The 18709-nt window shown below is 42.2% G+C and overlaps 1 protein-coding gene across 1 annotated transcript in view; it reads left to right on the plus strand.

Moving 5' to 3' along the window:
* Window positions 1–18709, plus strand: part of LOC126484540 (venom dipeptidyl peptidase 4-like) — a 320902-nt gene that overhangs the window by 165121 nt on the left and 137072 nt on the right. Inside the window, exons 7-8 of the mRNA XM_050108088.1 lie at window positions 5313–5482; window positions 17167–17330. Coding sequence (XP_049964045.1) covers window positions 5313–5482; window positions 17167–17330 — 334 coding nt within the window. The remainder of the gene's footprint in view (window positions 1–5312; window positions 5483–17166; window positions 17331–18709) is intronic.

Consider the following 18709-nt stretch of genomic DNA (forward strand, 5'->3'; position numbering starts at 1 on the left):
ACGTTTGCAACAATAAAGTAACGTTTAAGCATCAGTATAAATTGTTAGAACACACTGGTTTACATGTATGTGGCTGAGGGGCCACAGTCTGCGCATCTATGCTGCAGTCACACTGCATGTGCTTCAAATATTTTGTTTATGAGAATTTCTTGAAATTTCACTGCAAAATTTCTCAAAACAAGCAACTAGGCCCTTACCATTATTTGCGGCTCAGGCCTTAAAATATTCATCACATGCAATGAAATATTGACCGGAAAATTATCATAAAACAAAATAATCAATAAAAAGCTATCATTTGCGAATTCATTAAGGTTATAGTTAAGAATAGTAGAAGAAAATGTAATGAAAATTTATAGGGTAGTAGTAGAAGAGGATCATTAAGTGGAAGGTGAAACATGAAGAAATGCGACCAACTGCTAGGGTGCTTGAAGGTGTCATTCCAAAAGAGTCATTAAAAATGTCGATTCCTTGAGAACTTCATTTACATTATGAATCTTTTAACAATATCACCATTATTGCATTCTTCCTGCTTGACGCTTAACTGGTCTGCAGGGAGCACTGCTTTTTGATGTGAATTATCTGATGCCTTACCAGAAGCTTTGTATTTCTCGAAGTACTCACTGGTCTTTCATTATATAGGAACTAGGATGATAAATTTTGACCAGCACTATTTCATCCACATTCACATCATTGTTTACTATGTTCTGGGCCTCTTTATTTAATTCTTCTTTCACATTTATAATTTACCATTTTGTTAAATTATGTCTTCTGATTATTTTCACGATAAAATTCCTATTTAATATCTCCACTGGCAAAAGACCAGGCAATTTGTTCAAAATAACTTTCAGTTCAGGTATCAGTTGTGCCTAGGAATTATGTTGGCTAAAAACTATGTGCATGACGAAGTTGTCTAATTTCCTTAAGTACTCTTTCAGATGGATTAGATTTTGGTGGTATTTAGACATTGTAATAAGACATGCTGTTTCCTGAGATAAGTCTTTTTTTTCAGTTGTTCCTTATAAATGTTGTACCAGTGTCTGTAATAAAGTTCTTGGTTCACCAACGTCTATAAAATATTTTAAACAGTCTACTACTTCCATAGTATTTCCTAATTTAAAATGATACAATATGACATTCTTTCACTAAAATTCAACTGCAGCAATATACATGTCATATCTTCTGTAGATTTTGGTAAAGGTCCAAATAAATCTGCAGCTGTCAAATCATTTAATGTTTTTCATACTATAGAATACTTCATGAAATTAAATTTATATTAAAAACCAGAAAATTATAAAATTTTTGCATTCTTTGATTTCGAATAATTTTTTATAGTGTGTATGCTTCATGGATCAGTTTGTATTCCATTAATTCGTATAATAGGGCGCAAAAATTTCAATTCCTGTCTTTCAAAATGGGATTGGAAAGTTTTATTGTATTTCCTTTTCCTCTTACAAGATTGAAGTTTGTATTAACAACATAAAATGATACTCCAAAGTCTTAGAAACTTGTAGTAGATCGTCTACATGACTTCTTAGTTCTTGTACCAATTCGTTTTCCACAATGTTTTCTAAAGCATGAACAAAAGCTACTATGCATACGGCGTGTGGGTAATACTAGAAAAGATAATATTTATCAACAAATAAGAAAGCTGAATATGGTCTTTATTCTTTGACTAATGGGACTTGCCGATATCCAGCCTTTAGACCCAGTGAGCTAAAGAATTCCTTTTGCTCAAACTTTGATAGTAATTCTTCTATAGCTGCAGGTCTATCCCATTCGGTTTTTACATGTCTATTCAAAGTTCGTACATGCAAAACTAAGTGAATTCCACTTCTACGATTAATAATGACTATTAATGGCTTATTATGGAAACTAAGACTGTTCTATTATGGTTATCAACTACCTTTTGCGTTCTTCTCTAACCGTTTCATAGTTATAGGATAGAGTCAACAAAAGAAAGGGTTACCTTCTGTATCTTAAACTTACTTACATATTCTTCAATTACACCTGGTTTAACGGAATACATGTCTGTTTTTTATTGAAAAAATTCCCCAACTCACCCTTGTTCTCAGTATATGCGATTCTTGCTGTTTTAATTGTTTTTTCGAAAGAACTTGTTTAACTTTTTCTTCTTCATCTACCTTAATAATTTCAGCACAAGCTACTAAACGGATATGGTTCACTAACTTCCGTTCTTCTTTGAACTCATAAGTTTTCCTGAAGGGTACACTAGATTTCTTATCTATTTTGCATGCGATACTTTTCCTGTTGAAATCTGATAACTTTGTTTATTAGCCAATCTGAACTTAAAAGTACATAAAGGTTTCAATTCGGTCTTACTATTGTTACAGTCGCCAGAATATAGTGTTCCACTGGTATTTCAAAGTTCGTATTTGACTGACTTCAATCAGCGTAGTTGGATATCATTCTGCTATTCTCAGACTTCGTCATTGCCCATAGTTTTGAATGCAAGCAAGCTAAAACCTCTTGTTGTTATAAATATATTTTCTTTCAAAAATTGCATTCGTACTTACCTTATACAGGAAGTCGCAGGACGAGTGGAAAATATTCAAAAATGTGATAGGAATGGTCATTCGAAGCAAAAGTCTAGTAAACAAGGGCTCTAAACTAGGTACTTCATAGTTGTGGGCACCTGTCCATTTTCCCTACGGTGAAACACGTTTCTTCAATTGAACACTAGTTCAGCTCTTAAGATAGACATTTTAGAGCCCATGTTGATTAGACTTTCTTACTTCAGATGATTGTTCCTGTTATATGCTTGAATATTGACCATTCGTCGTGGGACACCGTGTGTATGTTCCACATCTTGTTCAAAGCCCGTTTACAGTGCTTATCAAATAACAAGAGACTTCAGTCTTCATAGGAAACTGGGAAATACTAGTAAAACGTTCCGAATTCAGAATGATAGAGAGATCATTTGATTTATAAGATTACAGCCACTTCTGCGTCTTCCATAATGTCCTTTAATAGTTGTCGGTATACCTTTCATTGTGCACAGTGACAAAAGTGCACAGAATTCCATTAAGCGTGGCGGAAATCAGAGGAACAATTGCACCAGGGTTCTGATATTGACGGAGCGTTTACCTTCCTATTGCGGTGTCTTGAGAAGCGTGAACCTGGCAGCGAATGTAGGGGTTCGCCTTTATTGGAGAGAATCGTACAAGACGTCTCCTGTCCAAGATTGCCTATCTAGAAGTGACCTCTTGTTATCCCTCGAAGGCCGTTGGCATTTCTTACTACATTTTGAAGGTAAGATCGCTTTAGCTGTAAGGTCTTTGCTTATAGGAACATGCGGTTTCGCAGCAATTTAGCTGCATCCTCAGGTGAAACAATATCATGTTCCTATTGAAAAACAAGAGTGGGAAGACCTAGCGTTCATAATCGGCAAATTTTCGCAAAGTAGCGGACTGCAGAAATAAAATCACATAGAACTCTCCTGTGATACATCGGTAATCTTTTCTGGTGAGCTAGCGAAGTCCCCTTATGCCGAAATGCTGATTAAAACAGACCGCATATAATCATCTACGGCATAATGCAAAAATTGAGTAGTTAACGGTACTCCATTTGCCAACAGCAAGCGTGCGCTCACGGGATTGATTACTAAACAGGCAGTGTGTAAGGACGCAACAGCTTAAAATAGCCCCTCCCCCCCCCCCCCCCCTCCCCAAGCCACAAACTCAGTTGGTCTGCTATGCAGGCTTCTACGTAAGATAACTAAAGAAGAATTTCGTCTCCTGATTAGTTCTATTTTGTTTCAGGCCGCCGGCCGGTGTGGTCAAGCGGTTCTAGGCGCTTCAGTCAGGAACCGCGCGACCACTACGGTCGCAGGTTCGAATCCTGCCTTGGGCATGGATGTGTGTGACGTCCTTAGGTTAGTTAGGTTTAAGCAGTTCTAAGTCTAGGGGACTGAAGACCTCAGATGTTGAGTCCCATAGTGCTCAGAGCCATTTGAACCATTTGTTTCAGGCCTGTGACTGTACTATCTTTGTACTCTGCACAGAGTTTTAACGTAATCCCACACCGTCAGTCCCTGTTCCACGCAGAGACTCACCCCGATATGGAATCAAGGGCCATTTGTCACCATACGTTCCTCTATCATATCCCTTGGGTACGTCGTTGACTGATTTAATACCTTATCTTTCAATATATATTTCCTCATTAATACACATGCAGATGTACGGTAACGAGTCAAAATACACATGTTCAAAAAAAAACTGAACACCTAGAACAACTAGAGATAGAACATACATGTTCACAGGATGTGTACAATAGTATGTTTTGCAGAAATAAGCATTTGTCACCTCGGTTTAGCGTATGTGCTGTTGCCACTTCTCCGCCTACCTCAGACGAAAGTACAGAAACATGACAGACGGCAATGGCGTATGCAACGACCTCAGTAGAGGTAAAAATAGCATCAGATAGTTTTTCCCGAAAAATTCAGGTTCTATTTGTCTGAAAATGATGGCCATATTTTGTTTCGCCACAGGCAGGGGGAGCGGCATCGCAGTGATGGCATTGGCACAAGACATACAGCGCCACCTCAAGGTCTTATGGTGTGGGGTGCTGTTAGGTACATCCAGAAACCACAGATGACGCGTGTCTATGACACTGTGACCAGCGTGAATCACGTAAATAACATACTGCGATCCATAGCCACACCCCAGATCCCACTTTTCAGCAAGAGAATGCACGACCAAATGTTGGTGCCCGAACCCGTGCCTTCTTGGTGTCTCAGGATGTCATATTTTTGCCGTGACCCGCCACATCACCTGATTTGTCGCCGATCGGAAATATGAGATACGTGGTGAAAAGATTGCTGCACCCTTGTGACCTAATGCCAACCACCACAGAGGTACTATGGAACCAGGTGAAAGCAGCGAGGATGGCTATACAACACGACGCCATACGCGCCTCATACACGGTGATGCCATCACGTACGGAAAAAGCTACCAGGGCCCATGACGTAGACTGTGCCTACTAGGCAACATAACACTTGCTGAACCCAGGTGACTGAAGTGATCATCATTTCTGCAGAACATACTAATGTACATTCCTTGTGAATATGAACGCCCAATCTCTAGTCGTTCAAGGTCTTCTGTTTTTTTCTGAACATGAGTATATTTTTCATTTCACTGTCGCGATCTCAGTTACCATAGCTGAGAGGAGCTGCGCGATAAACAGGTCGACACAGAAGGTGCCTGACGGCAGGAAGTGAGTAAGCCAAACAAAGTTGCCGGTGTTGCGCCAGCCGCCACATGCAGTGATTAACACGTGCGTTGTTGTGTCTGCAGAGGAAGTGCTGGCCTCAGACTCGGCGCTGTGGTGGTCTCCAGACGGATCGCGGGTGGCGTTCGCCCACTTTGACGACTCCAGGGTGCACAACGCCAGCTACATGCACTACGGCCACCCGGGCAGGATGGAGGACCAGTACTCGCAGGTCGTCACCCTCCGCTACCCCAAGGTACGTCTGTCCTTTCCTGCTACGTTAGAGGTTTCATTTCAAACAATCGTTTTCGATAGCTGTAGCATTAAGTTGCTCACAGTTATTCCCATATTATAAGGGGCAGTTAAGTAAAAACGAGACATGTGGTAAAAGTAACTTCATTATTTCAAAAGTGTTTATAAATTTATCCTCCTATAATACAAGATCGTCAGTCATCACGGAAAAATGTTTGTGGACACACAAGTTCCCAAGGTTGTTTCGAGTACACTGCAGAAGTTTCACTGGGAAGCCCTTACACATCCCCAATACAGTTCCGATCTCTCCCGATGCGATTTCCATATTGTTGAGGCCCTGAAGAAAGACATTCGTGGCCAGCACATTGAGCAGACGGCTGCGGCGGCGGCGGCGGCGGCGGCGGCGAAGACGACGAAGAATTCGACAATGAAACGAACAATGCAGTTGCTGTCCCCACTGCAGCAGAACACCAAATATCACGATCTGTGTATACAGCTATTCATTTGGCTACTCGAATGGCTAACTGAATTAAACGCTGGACAATTTCGAACATTTAAAATTTCATATTCGACAAGACACTGTAAACTACAATGAATTTTTCCAAAAACGGAACAATAATTTACTGTGTATAGACGTCGCTTGTGCAGTACATATTTACAAGAGTAAGAGTTTAAAGAAATCGGATGACGCTACTTTAGAAAAAATTTACAAGATCCAGAATACAGTAATTTATTTTCCTTGGATGTTTCGTTTAGCACACAATTGAGGTAAACAAAATGTTTCAATCCTCTCAGTTAAGTATTAAACATATATTAATGCAAATATTTGTAACATCACTTTATCCGTGTGCAAAAACTGTTTTATTTTCTCGTCACCAAAAATTATTTCGCCTCAGGTCCTTGATGTGCCTATTCTACGACAGACTAATGCGAAAAGGAAATACTAAACGCAATGCCGATGCCACAGTAGTTAAGAAAGACATTTGGGTAAGCAGAAAATATTTGTTCTATGAATGACGCGGACATTATTTACGAAATAAACAAATAAAATATTAAATTTCGTTTGAGAACTTATTTTCACCTGGCATCTCAAATTCAATTTCGTGGGCGAGACATGAGTGAGTAGTCACTATACCTTATACTACTGTAGACCAGGCGCGAGTAACCTTTGGTAACCGGGTGAACAAAAAGTCAGTAAAAATTTGAAAACTGAATAAATCAAGGAATAATTCACTTCTAATATTCGTTGCGGCAGGGAAGCAGTCACCCTCGTGATAGTATCATGACGAATAGCTTGCCTTATCTGAAATTCATACTATGCCACCTCATCAAGTGATGAGACACCAGTAATCTCAGCACCTGAAGTCAAAACTATAGCGTCCCTGACGTTAATATTCATGGGGTAACGCATCGATACGAATTACAACCCTTTTCCAACATGCCACACCAACAAGTTGTGCCTCAAAACACACGTCTCCAACAGTACACATGTATTTTATGGTCACCTCATTTCAAATATTTACATTTATTTACCCCTCATGAACATCGTTTCTTTACTAACGGCGTTTTGCAGTAGCTGCCCTAAAAACTTTTGCTATCTCTCTCTCTCTCTCTCTCTCTCTCTCTCTCTCTCTCTCTCTCTCTCTCTCTCTCTCTCTCTCTCTCTCACACGAATTTCTACCACGGGCCAGACTGAAACCAATCACAGACCAGGCTGATAGTAGCCAAACCCTGCTTTATACTACACCAGTTCACTTACATTCAATAGAGGAAATTTTACGTATAGTAGTAGCAGGGTAACAGGGGTGCTGATGCTTTTTGTTAGTGTGGGTTGCATATATTCAGGGGCAAACTTGATTATGACCCCCTCATCTCCCATTAACCTATTGTTCTAATAATTGATCTATGATCCCCTGGGGATAATCAGTTCTTCTAACCAACCTCCTCCTCCTCCTCCTCCTCCTCCTCCTCCTCCTCCTCCCCTCCCTCCATCCCCTCTGGGAAATCCCCAACCCTTCTTCCCTCCCTCTATTAACACACACACTTTTGATATCAAATTAATTGACTAGTTAATTAAATGATTACTTAATTAAATCGAGCAATTAATTATCACATCCTTCTCTGGGAAATCCCCCAGCTGTGCTCTTCGATCCCCCCACTCTCCCTCCCCTCCCCGATCTGGGAATTGACGGGAAAAGACTCAGTCTGTGATGGAGAGGAAGGATCTCATGATACAAAATGTAATTCAGTGTCAATTACATAACAGAAGATATACTGTTAATTTATGAAATTCAGTTTTCAGGGTTTGAATCTCTCTGTCTGGGGGAAAAAGCTCACCAAAAGCTACTACAAGTTCTAATTACGTAATTACGCTGCTGCAAATGGCATTTCTGAAGACGAGAAATTTGTTGACGTCAGTATCGATTTGTCAGGTATCCCTTTCTCAAAGTATTTGTATCGAGTATAACAATGTATGCATGTGAAACATGACGATAAACAGTTTAGACTAGAGGAGAATTTAAGCTTTTGAAATGTGATATCTGCGCGGGATTGGCCAAGCGGTCTAAGGCGCTGTAGTCATGGACTGTGCGGCTGGTCGCAGCGTTGGGTCGAGTCCTCCCTCGGGCATGGGTGTGTGTGTGTGTTTCTCCTTAGGATAATTTAGGTTCAGTAGAGTGTAAGCTGAGGGACTGGTGACCTTAGCAGCTAAGTCCGATAAGATTTCACACATATTTGAGCATTTTTGAAATGTTGTGCTATAGAAGAATACTGAAGAGTAGATGGGTAGATCACATAACTAATGAGGAGGTACTGAATAGAATTGGGAAAAGAAATTTGTGGCAGAACCTGACTAGAAGAAGGGATCGGTTGGTAGGTCGTAGAGGAAGGCCAAGAGACGAATACAGAAGATTCAGAAGGATATAGGTTGCTGTACTTACTTCGAGATGAAGAGGCTTGCACAAGACAGCTTAGCATGGAGAGATACGCCAAACCAGTCTACGGTGTAAAGTCAACAACAGAAGATTAAAAAATTAAAAAACATCCGTTTGTAGACTTTAATGTGTAATGACATATACACTGAGTGAAGTATCAAGTATTACACATTGAAAGAACCATATCTTACTGATATCCTGGTATTTTCAGGCCTGTAAGATGCTTTCATTAAAACTTCATCCTTAAACGAGCTAATTTTCGATACAGGAAAATGTCATTCCTACAGATAAACAATGTTGTCACTGCATGTTGCGTATTCAGTGTGGCCAACATTAGCAGAAATTTTCAGATGGAGATTTCAACACAGTAAGCCCAGAGGTTTTGTACATCAAGATTTCGGCCAGCTTTAAGAGGAATATCGAATCAGTAGCTTCACGGACTTGCAACAATCAATGCCCTGGCTGGCACAAACAGTAGGCTGCAATACATAGACTGCTCAACGAATCGTGACGAAACAGGCTCAGGATAACAGCGTGTGTTGGCAGGTATCCCTCCAGGACCCCACCAGAGGTGATCATACTATTATTCCATTGGATCTCACGAGTGGCAACAGCTGAAATCCAGACAGAGGTTGCAGGCAGAATTAGGGACATTAGAGGTGTCTGTTCCGTCAGACATACCTGATAAACCAGACAGCGCTCAGTCTATAATTTTATGGGCGCGACGGTTACTTGACGAAAAGTTTCAGTGCGTAGGCAGAATCAAGGTTCGAAGTCCTACGGCATTCAGAAATCGGTGAGTAGGAGGTTAGTGGGTGGAGGTCAAAGCTGTGTGGCGACGGAGAAGTTGGGAATTTGGAATTGACAGAAAGCGTGTCCGGATGGCCGAGGTGGTTAAGGCAACTGTTGTAAAAAAAGTAGGGAATCCGGTTTCACGTCCTCGTCCGGCACAGATTTTCAATTCTCGCTGCTGCATTACCACAATGCCCTGTACAGCTGGGAGATTCATGTACAAACAGAATGTTACTACGAACCACAAGGAACAAGAAACTGGAAGCTGGCTTAGGATTCTGATTTCCCATGTGTTCATTACGACTGACAGCATACTACAGACAGATTTGCATGGTGCAGAGCCATAGTAAACTGTGACTTACAGGTATTCTGAGATGCTCAGCGATGAGACTTGCTTCTATCTGTAGTGATCAGATAGATGTCAACGTGTCCCTAGACGACCTGGCAAAAGTCTCAAAACGCGATGCTTATCGATATCCATACCTCTCTTACGTATTATGCTGTGGGGAGCGACATGATACGAAAACAGGACTGATTTCGTAATTGTTCAAAGGATGTTGAATGCTGATGAAGACGTGACAAGAATGTTAAATTCTGCTCTCAAGCTTTTCATGACCATGATACCAAATAAAATATTCCAGCAAGACCCTACACTGCAGATCGTACCGCATCTGCCTGCTCAGTCCTTTGATTTGTCACTCACAAAGCATGCCTGGAATGCCATGGGACGTATAGTTTCACACTGGCGTCTAGCCAACAATTCTCATGAACTGGCATAGTATGAGTTTCAGATACGGCAAGCAATTCGTCATGTTACTATCAGGAGGGTGACTGCTTCCATGCCGCAACGAATAGTAGAAGTGAATTCTTCGTTGCTAGGGTCACATCTCATGCTGATATTGATCTTGAATGAAAGTTTTATCGGTCCAGGCACGATAGCACTAATATGAACAAAAAATCTACGCTCCAAAATACAATAATTCAGAGGGTTACAACACGACTTCTATTGATCGTAGAGAAAAGGGTCAATAGTTTCGGATAGCCCTTGACCCGCGACTATTTGGATACCTATCGAAACAATGGGCATACAGTAGCTATCCAACTGTACAGGTTCAAAATTTAAACATTATTCTCTTCATCCAGTCCACGGAAATTAAGCAAACCATTTGGTTCTTTTACATTAGGTATGGTGTACGATGCAGCTTAGGTACCCTATAAAAGCACTATTTGTTCATGGGCCACTGTTGAGAAAACCCCGGAAAAACGACGATTTTTGGATACATACAGTGCCAATTGTGAGGATGGCCACATCTATAATTTTTATTCATGGCAGATTTTCGAAATTTTTACCATGTGTTCTTAAGATGATATTTACAACCTTGAAACTTTCTCGTGATCATAATCTGTCACCGAGATTCAAGGCCCATCGCCAGGGTTCTGAGGTTACCAAAGTATGTTTGTCAGCATTTTTTCATCAATAAAACTTTGACGCGCTGTCTCAATATGAGACGATCGTTGCGTGAAGTTTCCATAAAATGCCACTCTTTTGTCATCGTACTTCTAACAGGTGTTCATATATTCACAGAGTGGTACTACAGTGACAAAACATGGGCTAAAAAGTGTCTTAATATGCCTGAAAAAAAAATTTTAAATGACTGCCAGAAATTTTCTAAAACTAGGACTGCAAATTCAGTAAAATATATCGAATAACATTTTCACTGTTTTAGGATAGAAATCATAAGCGGGGCATTTCTGATGAACTGTGATCGATGAGGAAAGTACCCAGAAAACATGTAAAGCAAACGAATTTGACTTAACCTTACATTATCTGTACTAATTTGATGTTGATCTGTGTCAAAGAATGTAAATGTGTTGAAGTACATAAACTTCACTGACGCGCTGATAACCTCGCTATTGAACGCTCTCTATATACCACCAGTAAAATTTTACTGGCCACAGAAATCATTTTATAGAAGCAGCATACCCTGCCTGAACAAGAAAAGAACGCAACTAGTGGAAAAATTTTCCTGTTGTAGCACAGAAAGTATATTTATGTTTAAAAGATTGACAAAAAAGTGGAGAACGAGCTGCCTCAATCCTCATTCTGTCATCTTCAAAAATAATATTTGCCCTGCGAACACATTTTAGATTTTGTGTGGTGAAAGAGAGCAGCAGAGAGACAGGGCCAATGGGAGCAAAAGAAAGAAGAGACAGTAAAATGAAACAGACAGACGAGTGGAGACCATGGGGGAGGGTGATGTCTGGACTTCACAAACCGGCGAATTTTAACACGTAGATGTAGGGGTCGCGTTTTGGACCGAAATTTTAAACAAGTGGTTATAGGGGAAAATGTAAGTTGGACCCTCCACAATTTTTGAATTGCCGAGGTATAGAGGAGACAGTGGCAACGGGATGTACTGTAAATCAACGGGAGAAAAAGAAGAGAATGGGGGAGAGAACTATATAGACAGTGGCAGTGAGAAGGCGATAAGTGTGAAAGCTTCAATACAAAGAGAGATCGGGCAAAGGGGTTACGCTGCTCTGTACTACAAGAGTGCAAATACGAATACCAAAATTTTTGGTGGGGAAGGCGGAATCAGAATTGATGACAATCTTATAAAGAGGAACTTATTTGCTGTTCGTGTGCTCAGGCGGGAGCAATTTATCTGCTGATGACTTAATACGTGCTACGTGATAAACAGCTGCACAAAGCTTAGTGAATGCCCGACTGGTGCTTCATGGTGCAATACTTGGTTTCTACCAGTGTACACTGGTAATATTAGAAATTAGAAATATGTAAAATTTTCAGTGGAGCTAAATTCGCTAAAGTGAAACAACTGCATGTTGGGCATGATATTAATGAAGATGAGACTGTCGTTTATGACGTTCGTTTTCCAAGAGGGAATTCCCCATAATTACAGGATTTTATATACACCACCTGTACTGGCATAGCATTTGGAAGGCTCGAAATTAGCTGTGCATAAAGTAACATTTGCGCGAGATAGCGACTTACCAGTCATTTCCTTACTACTATCACGGTCATATTAGTACTTTCAAAGTGTATAGCACCAATAGTTTAAGTTTCTATTAGAAGATAAGTTTCCGTCTGTGATCTGGCATCCCTTTCGCTATCAGGGGACTGGAAGGGAGGAGAGGAGGAGAGTGGCCTCTAGCCAGAGATGATTGCCTCGAAGTGGTACCACATTCGACAAACAGAGAATGTGATGTACCGGTTTATATACAGTTGGGTCACTCCGGTCCGGTGCGTATGTACTTTGTCCAGTTTGTGGCGCTCTTTTTGAAACATGCGTCTGATGCCCCACAAAGAATTTTGGGCCATGTATGGCTAGGAAATCTGAGGGAGAAAACAACGTGAACACACAGAATACATACTAACAAAGCCTAGTTCCGTTAGAGGATATTACTGTTGCAGTGAAGCCCGACATACGAAAATAGGTATGTGGAGGGATTAGAGTGTGTTACTAACGCGAGGCTGTAGCTCTATAGGGAACATAAACTGCTATGTCCGTAGCAGAGGTAGTCGTGCTACGAAATACGTGAGAGCGCGAAACGACCTCGGCCAAAGAAAAAGTGTCAATCTGCCGGGAAATCGCCGCTCTGAAGGATATCACAGCCCCAAAGTGTAATGTTACCTCAATCCTAAGAGATCATCACTTTTATAATGACTGCTGAATAAAGGCCGCCTCCAACGTTTTACATGCCTTACAGAAAGCCGTATATCAGACGTATGGTCAATTGCCAAAACGTGCTCGATTCGACGTCCTCTACCTTGCTGTCACATCAGTAGAATTCTTCATTCTGTACTCTCTGTACGTAGTGATTCATCAGATTCACTTTGACTCGGCAGATAGTTTGTTACTGAAGAAAAATGAATACTTATTCTTGAATATAAGATTTATAATACCCATCTTAAGGGCAGGAGGTTAGTAGCAGTTGTGAAGATAATTGTTATCGGCAGTTAGCACGAATATGCAAATGTAAGGAAAGTTATCCACATATACGCGATTCGGGAGTCAATGTCGCATCAACCCTTCATACACTTCCACTTAAAGTACGATATTCGGTCATAATCATTGTCTTGCTATACAAGTGGCAAAGCCTGAGTCTCTATTTTCCTTCTTCACTCTACCGCCCGTTCGCCAAAGTGCTCTTAGCTCTTCCTTTTTTATAGTGGTAACACTGATTGCGTCTGCTGAATATTAGACCAGCTACCATTCCGGACATCAGCTTGTTTTGTAAACAAGTAGACGACACCAAGTGACCGCACTGAGCCGTAGCAGATGTCACAGGAGGCATGAAGATAAAATACTGCAAGTAGTTATTTATGCAAACTGCGGACATACCGTCTGGTTATAATTGAACTGTAACTGTTTAGTCATCGTATGCCAGCGAAAATTAGTAGATAACCGTTAATGCGTAACAGATTTACGTTGGGAAACCAATTAGCTCAAATTGTGGCCACCAGGTGCAACTCTGGCGGTGTCCACTGTTAACGATATGTCATTTGACAATCCATAAAGTGTGTGAACAGTTTGGCAATCGAGAAGAGAGACGAAAGCGCTATTAATGAATTTGTTGTGCGAGAATGGCAGCAATTACAGTGCTGCACAGCGGGTATCGCCGACTAAAGATCTGAAGCGAGTTTCGATGTCATTTAACAGTTTTAAAGACGACGACGACAATGATGACGACGACAACGAAATTCGCAACACGGGTGAGCTTGATGTGGCACCTGGAAGAGAAAGCGTCCCACCCCGGCGGAAGTCAGCAACCAGGTTGCTGTTGCTGTAACTAACCATGTAGCACGTGTCCCGGGCACAATTTCGCAGCCCATTTTACGCTGATATCCGTACAAGATCCACAGGGCGCAGTAACTGAAATGTCATGACCCGCAGCAACGTTCTGAATCTACTCTTCGGTTCCTGGCACTGATCGAAGTTGATGACATGTGGCTGTGAAACATTATATGCAGTTCCGAGGCACATTTTACCCTACATGGTGCAGTGAATACACAGAACTCCGAATTTGGGGTGTTGTTAATCCGCGTGTGCATCAAAACCCATTGAACTCGTACGTGATTGTGTGGCATGGATTCATAAGCACCCTTATTCTCGGCCTGTCCTCCTTCGAAGAGAACACACCCAGAGTGTCTGTCTGATGTACCATGGTGTCTGCACGTTCTCGTGACCTCTTTGTACAGCATGTGATCCCTGCTTTGGGAGAGCACAACTCTGTGAAAACTATTGTTTTCATGCAAGGTGTGACAACACCTCTTGTCCCTCGCCCAGAGAAAGATCTGATTAATGGGACCTTCGATGAACGTATTATCTCGTATTATCTCCAGAGGTTTTCCAGACGAATGGCCTGCAAGGTTGATCCGAATCCATGCGACTTTTAGCTCTGAGGCCATCCAAAAGAGCGCGTTTACCGGGTACCGTTCGGTCTACACTTGACCTGAAGGCAAATATACAGGGACATGTTGGACATATTCCATTGGAACTGCTGCGTGCAAATGTTGATCAGGTCGTTTTACGGATGCAGCATCTCGTCGTCTCCGGTGCGCGTACTGAACAGTGTATGCAGCAGTTAATTTAATTAACGAGTAAAATCAGCACTGTGACTTTCTCACTTCTCTTACCTTTCCTTCCCCTTTCTTTGCTATGTGCACCACCACTAACTACTCCTCAGTTTCTTTCCGCGGGCGGCCTGTCTCGTATATGTTTCCAGCGTGAAGACGTCTGTACACTCTTTATACCTCGTCGAAAATTTCTGTCTGTCCTCCGTACCTCGCATACATGATACATATTTTACGAGTGTAAGTTCACTATTCCCGACTTCATATCTTAAACTATATCTTACCATATATGATGAAATTAAATAGGAAATTAAATAGGACGTTGTCGACAATCTGACAATGAAATGAATTCAGTGCAAGTTTGTGCCGGACAGTGACTCAGCACGCTTCCTGTCCAACTCGAATTCCCAATTTATCGCACACTGCTTACGTAGTGCCGTCTGTCCTCCATACTCATTGCGCGCAGCCTCACACTCATAACCGTTAGAGTTCGGGAGAGAGAATGCAACTGCACGGAAACGATCTTTATGGCCGTCAAGGAGTACATACACTGAAGCGCGGAAGAACCTGGTATAGGCATGCCTCTTCAAATACAGAGATACGTAAACAGGCAGAAGACGGCGATGGGGTCTGCATATAAGACCAAAAGTGTTTCGCGCAGGAAATAGGTCGGTTACAGCTTCTTCAATGGCAGGTTACCAGATTTGAGTGAGTTCAAACGTTCTGTTACGGTCGGTGCAGGAGCGATGGGACATAGAACATCCGAGGTAGAGATGAAGTGGGGACTTTCCTGTACGACCATTTCACGAGTGTACCGCGAATATCAGGAATACGGTGAAACATCAAATCTCAGACATTGCTGCTGCCGAAAAAGATCATGCAAGAACGGGACCAGCGACGACTGAACAGAATCGTTCAAGACAGAAGTGCGACCCTTGCGCAAATTGATTTAGATTTCAATGCTGGGCCATCAAGTGCCAGCGTGCAAATCATTCAACGAAACATCATCGATGTGGGCTTTTGGAGCCGGAGGCCTACTCATGTGCCCTCGGTGACTGCACGACACGAAGATTCACGCCTCGCCTGGGCCCGTCAACACCGACATTCGAATGTTGCTGACTGGAAACATATAGCCTGGTGGGACGAGTCTCGTTTCAAATTGTATAGAGCGGATGGACGCGTACGGGTATGGAGACAACCTCATGAATCCATGGACTCTGCATGTCTGCAGGTGACTGTTCAAGCTGGTGTGAGGCGTGTGCAGCTGGAGTGATATGGGGCCCCTGATACGTCTAGATACGACTCTGACAGGTGACACGTACGTAAGCATCCTGCCTGATCACCTGCATCGATTCATGTCCATTATGCATTCCAACGGACTTGGGCTATTTCAGCAGGACAATGCGACTCCCCACACGTCCAGAATCGCTACAGAGTGCCTCCAGGAACAGTCTTCTGAGTTTAAACATTTCCGCTGGCCACCAGGCTCCCCAGACGTCAACATTATTGAGCATTCCTAGGATGCCTGTTCAGTAGAGATCTCCACCCAATCGTACTATTACGGATTTATGGACAGCCCTACAGGATTCATGGTATCAATTCCCTGCCTCAATTCTTTAGAAATTAGTCAAGTCCATGCCACGTCGTGCTGCGGCATTTCTGCGTGCTCACGGGGGCCCTGCATGGTATTACGCGGGTGTGCCAGTTTGTCTCTTCAGCGTATTTACCTGTTCTTTTGGACATGCTTGAAACAATCAGATATATTTATAAATGTGTAGTGTGTGTTTAGTTTCTCTATCGGAATGCCAACTTTTGGTTGAATGGTTTAAATATATTCGCCAGTTTCGCTGAGATTTTTCTAAAATATGGCTCGGTAACGAATTTTTTATCCTTTGCTGTATTTCTGTTTCCCAACTGTGGACAAGGCGATTCACCATACTTAAGCTATGGCCGGCCGGTGTGGCCGTGCGGTTCTAGGTGCTTCAGTCTGGAACCGCGTGACCGCTACGGTCGCAGGTTCGAATCCTGCCTCGAGCATGGATGTGTGTGATATCCTTAGCTTAGTTAGGTTTAAGTAGTTCTAAGTTCTAGGGGACTGATGACCACAGATGTTAAGTCCCATAGTGCTCAGAGCCATTTGAATCATTTGAACTTAAGCTATTTCCACTGTGTATTGCTTCTTTAAGAGCCAACTGCCAAACGATAGATGCTTGACTCTCTATGCTCGTAGCTGTAGATAACATCACTCACATTTGGGTGTTCTACAATAACTAACAATAACGAGACAAGTTTCGAGTTGTGGCGAAACTGATAATTTTTGCTGTTGTGTTGTGATGTCTTAGCTGCAAGTTTGTACTGGTGTTACAGGCTGGAACGACAAACCCGACGGTCCAGCTGAAAGTGGCCGTGGTCGACGGTGGGACGACCAGGGCAAGAATGCGCAGTGTCAAGGGAAACCGCACAAGTGCGCAAGCGCGGGTTCGGGCGGGCACCATCATGGTACTACCCGCTCCCACCGACGTCGTATCAGAGTGAGTCACGCTTCTTCCTCGCCATGATTCCTCTTCCATTTACAGGGTATCCAACAAAGGACTTCCTGACTTTTAAAATTAAATTAACGATACCGCAGCCCAAACAGTAACTGTATGAGAGAGCAGAGGGTCTGCGCCTAACAAATAGCATTTTCGGAACCCAAGAATCGCCAGTTTTGTTTATTCAGAAATCTTTTCGGTTGAAAGTGTGGTCTATCTGTGAACCAGAAACAAACCAAATCGAATGATTCATTACAAAGAATTGTGAGAATCTGGCTCGCCAAGTCAGATCTTAGGGGTGGTTCACACTAAGACGATACACGACGCGACTGGACACGTTGCAATAAAGGTCGCGCGATGCGACGCTCTGGCGTCTCGCCGTACGACAAGCAACGAGAGGACACGAATCACGTTTCAGTTTCAGTTGCAATCATAAGCTCTTTTGAAGAGGACTTCAGTGTAGTTTACCATTATTTAAACCTTACAAACTGGAAACGGAGAAGTACTAGGTGTACCTGTACGATGCTGTAAATGTCGTAGTTCGGCTCTGATTTCTCGTTAGCTCTCTCAGCACTAACACAAATTCTACGAAGTCAACAGGATGAGTCCAGTTTCCATTTTTTCGATCAACTAGTGTCGGCTATGATGAAGTCTTCTCGGGTTTCAAGCAGAGTTAAGGCGCCGTTCTGCGACAACGTTTCGACAAGTTTCCTGCTCGTGATCTTCATATAACAACTTCAGCTGGAGACGAAGGGCAGGAAACTTGTCGAAACGTTGCCGCAGAACGACTCGGCTGACAACCCGAGAGGGCTCCGTCATCTCCAGCCGAGAAAGCCTGTATTCTCATTTAGTACTAGCTACTCTTAAAAATCAAGTGAGAAACTTTTGATTCGATACTTCTCCTGATGAGAAACTTCTCGTTTCAATAAGGTAAGTTGGTGGAAGTGTCTGAATGATGATGAAAAATGTGCCACGGAAAATTTATTTTTACTTAGGCTATCTAGTATGGTACTTTCGTCTGTGTGGTACATCTGCAGACGAAGAAAACTAGGGTAGCATTTCTACAACTGTTGAATTTCGCAAATAGTGTACGATTCAGCCTGAGCGATGTTCAGGAAAACGTTGCCGGATTTGAAGTGACATTAGTCACGATCAGTGGGGTAGCAGTGGGTATGAAGTCTGCGTAGGACTAGAAAAGTGTCAAAGATGGTGATAGAGATCCCGGTGAGTACTGCTCGGCTTCGTCCAGGTTGTTACTCGGGAGTAATAGGAATTACACTTCCAAATGTTTTACGTCTGTTATAGTTTGCTGAAATCGGGGAACAATAACAGCAGATAATATTTATAAATAATATTTATAACTGTACTTTCAAGTATTG

The sequence above is a fragment of the Schistocerca serialis genome, chromosome 6 (assembly GCF_023864345.2).
Source record: "Schistocerca serialis cubense isolate TAMUIC-IGC-003099 chromosome 6, iqSchSeri2.2, whole genome shotgun sequence".
Lineage (NCBI taxonomy): Eukaryota > Metazoa > Arthropoda > Insecta > Orthoptera > Acrididae > Schistocerca > Schistocerca serialis.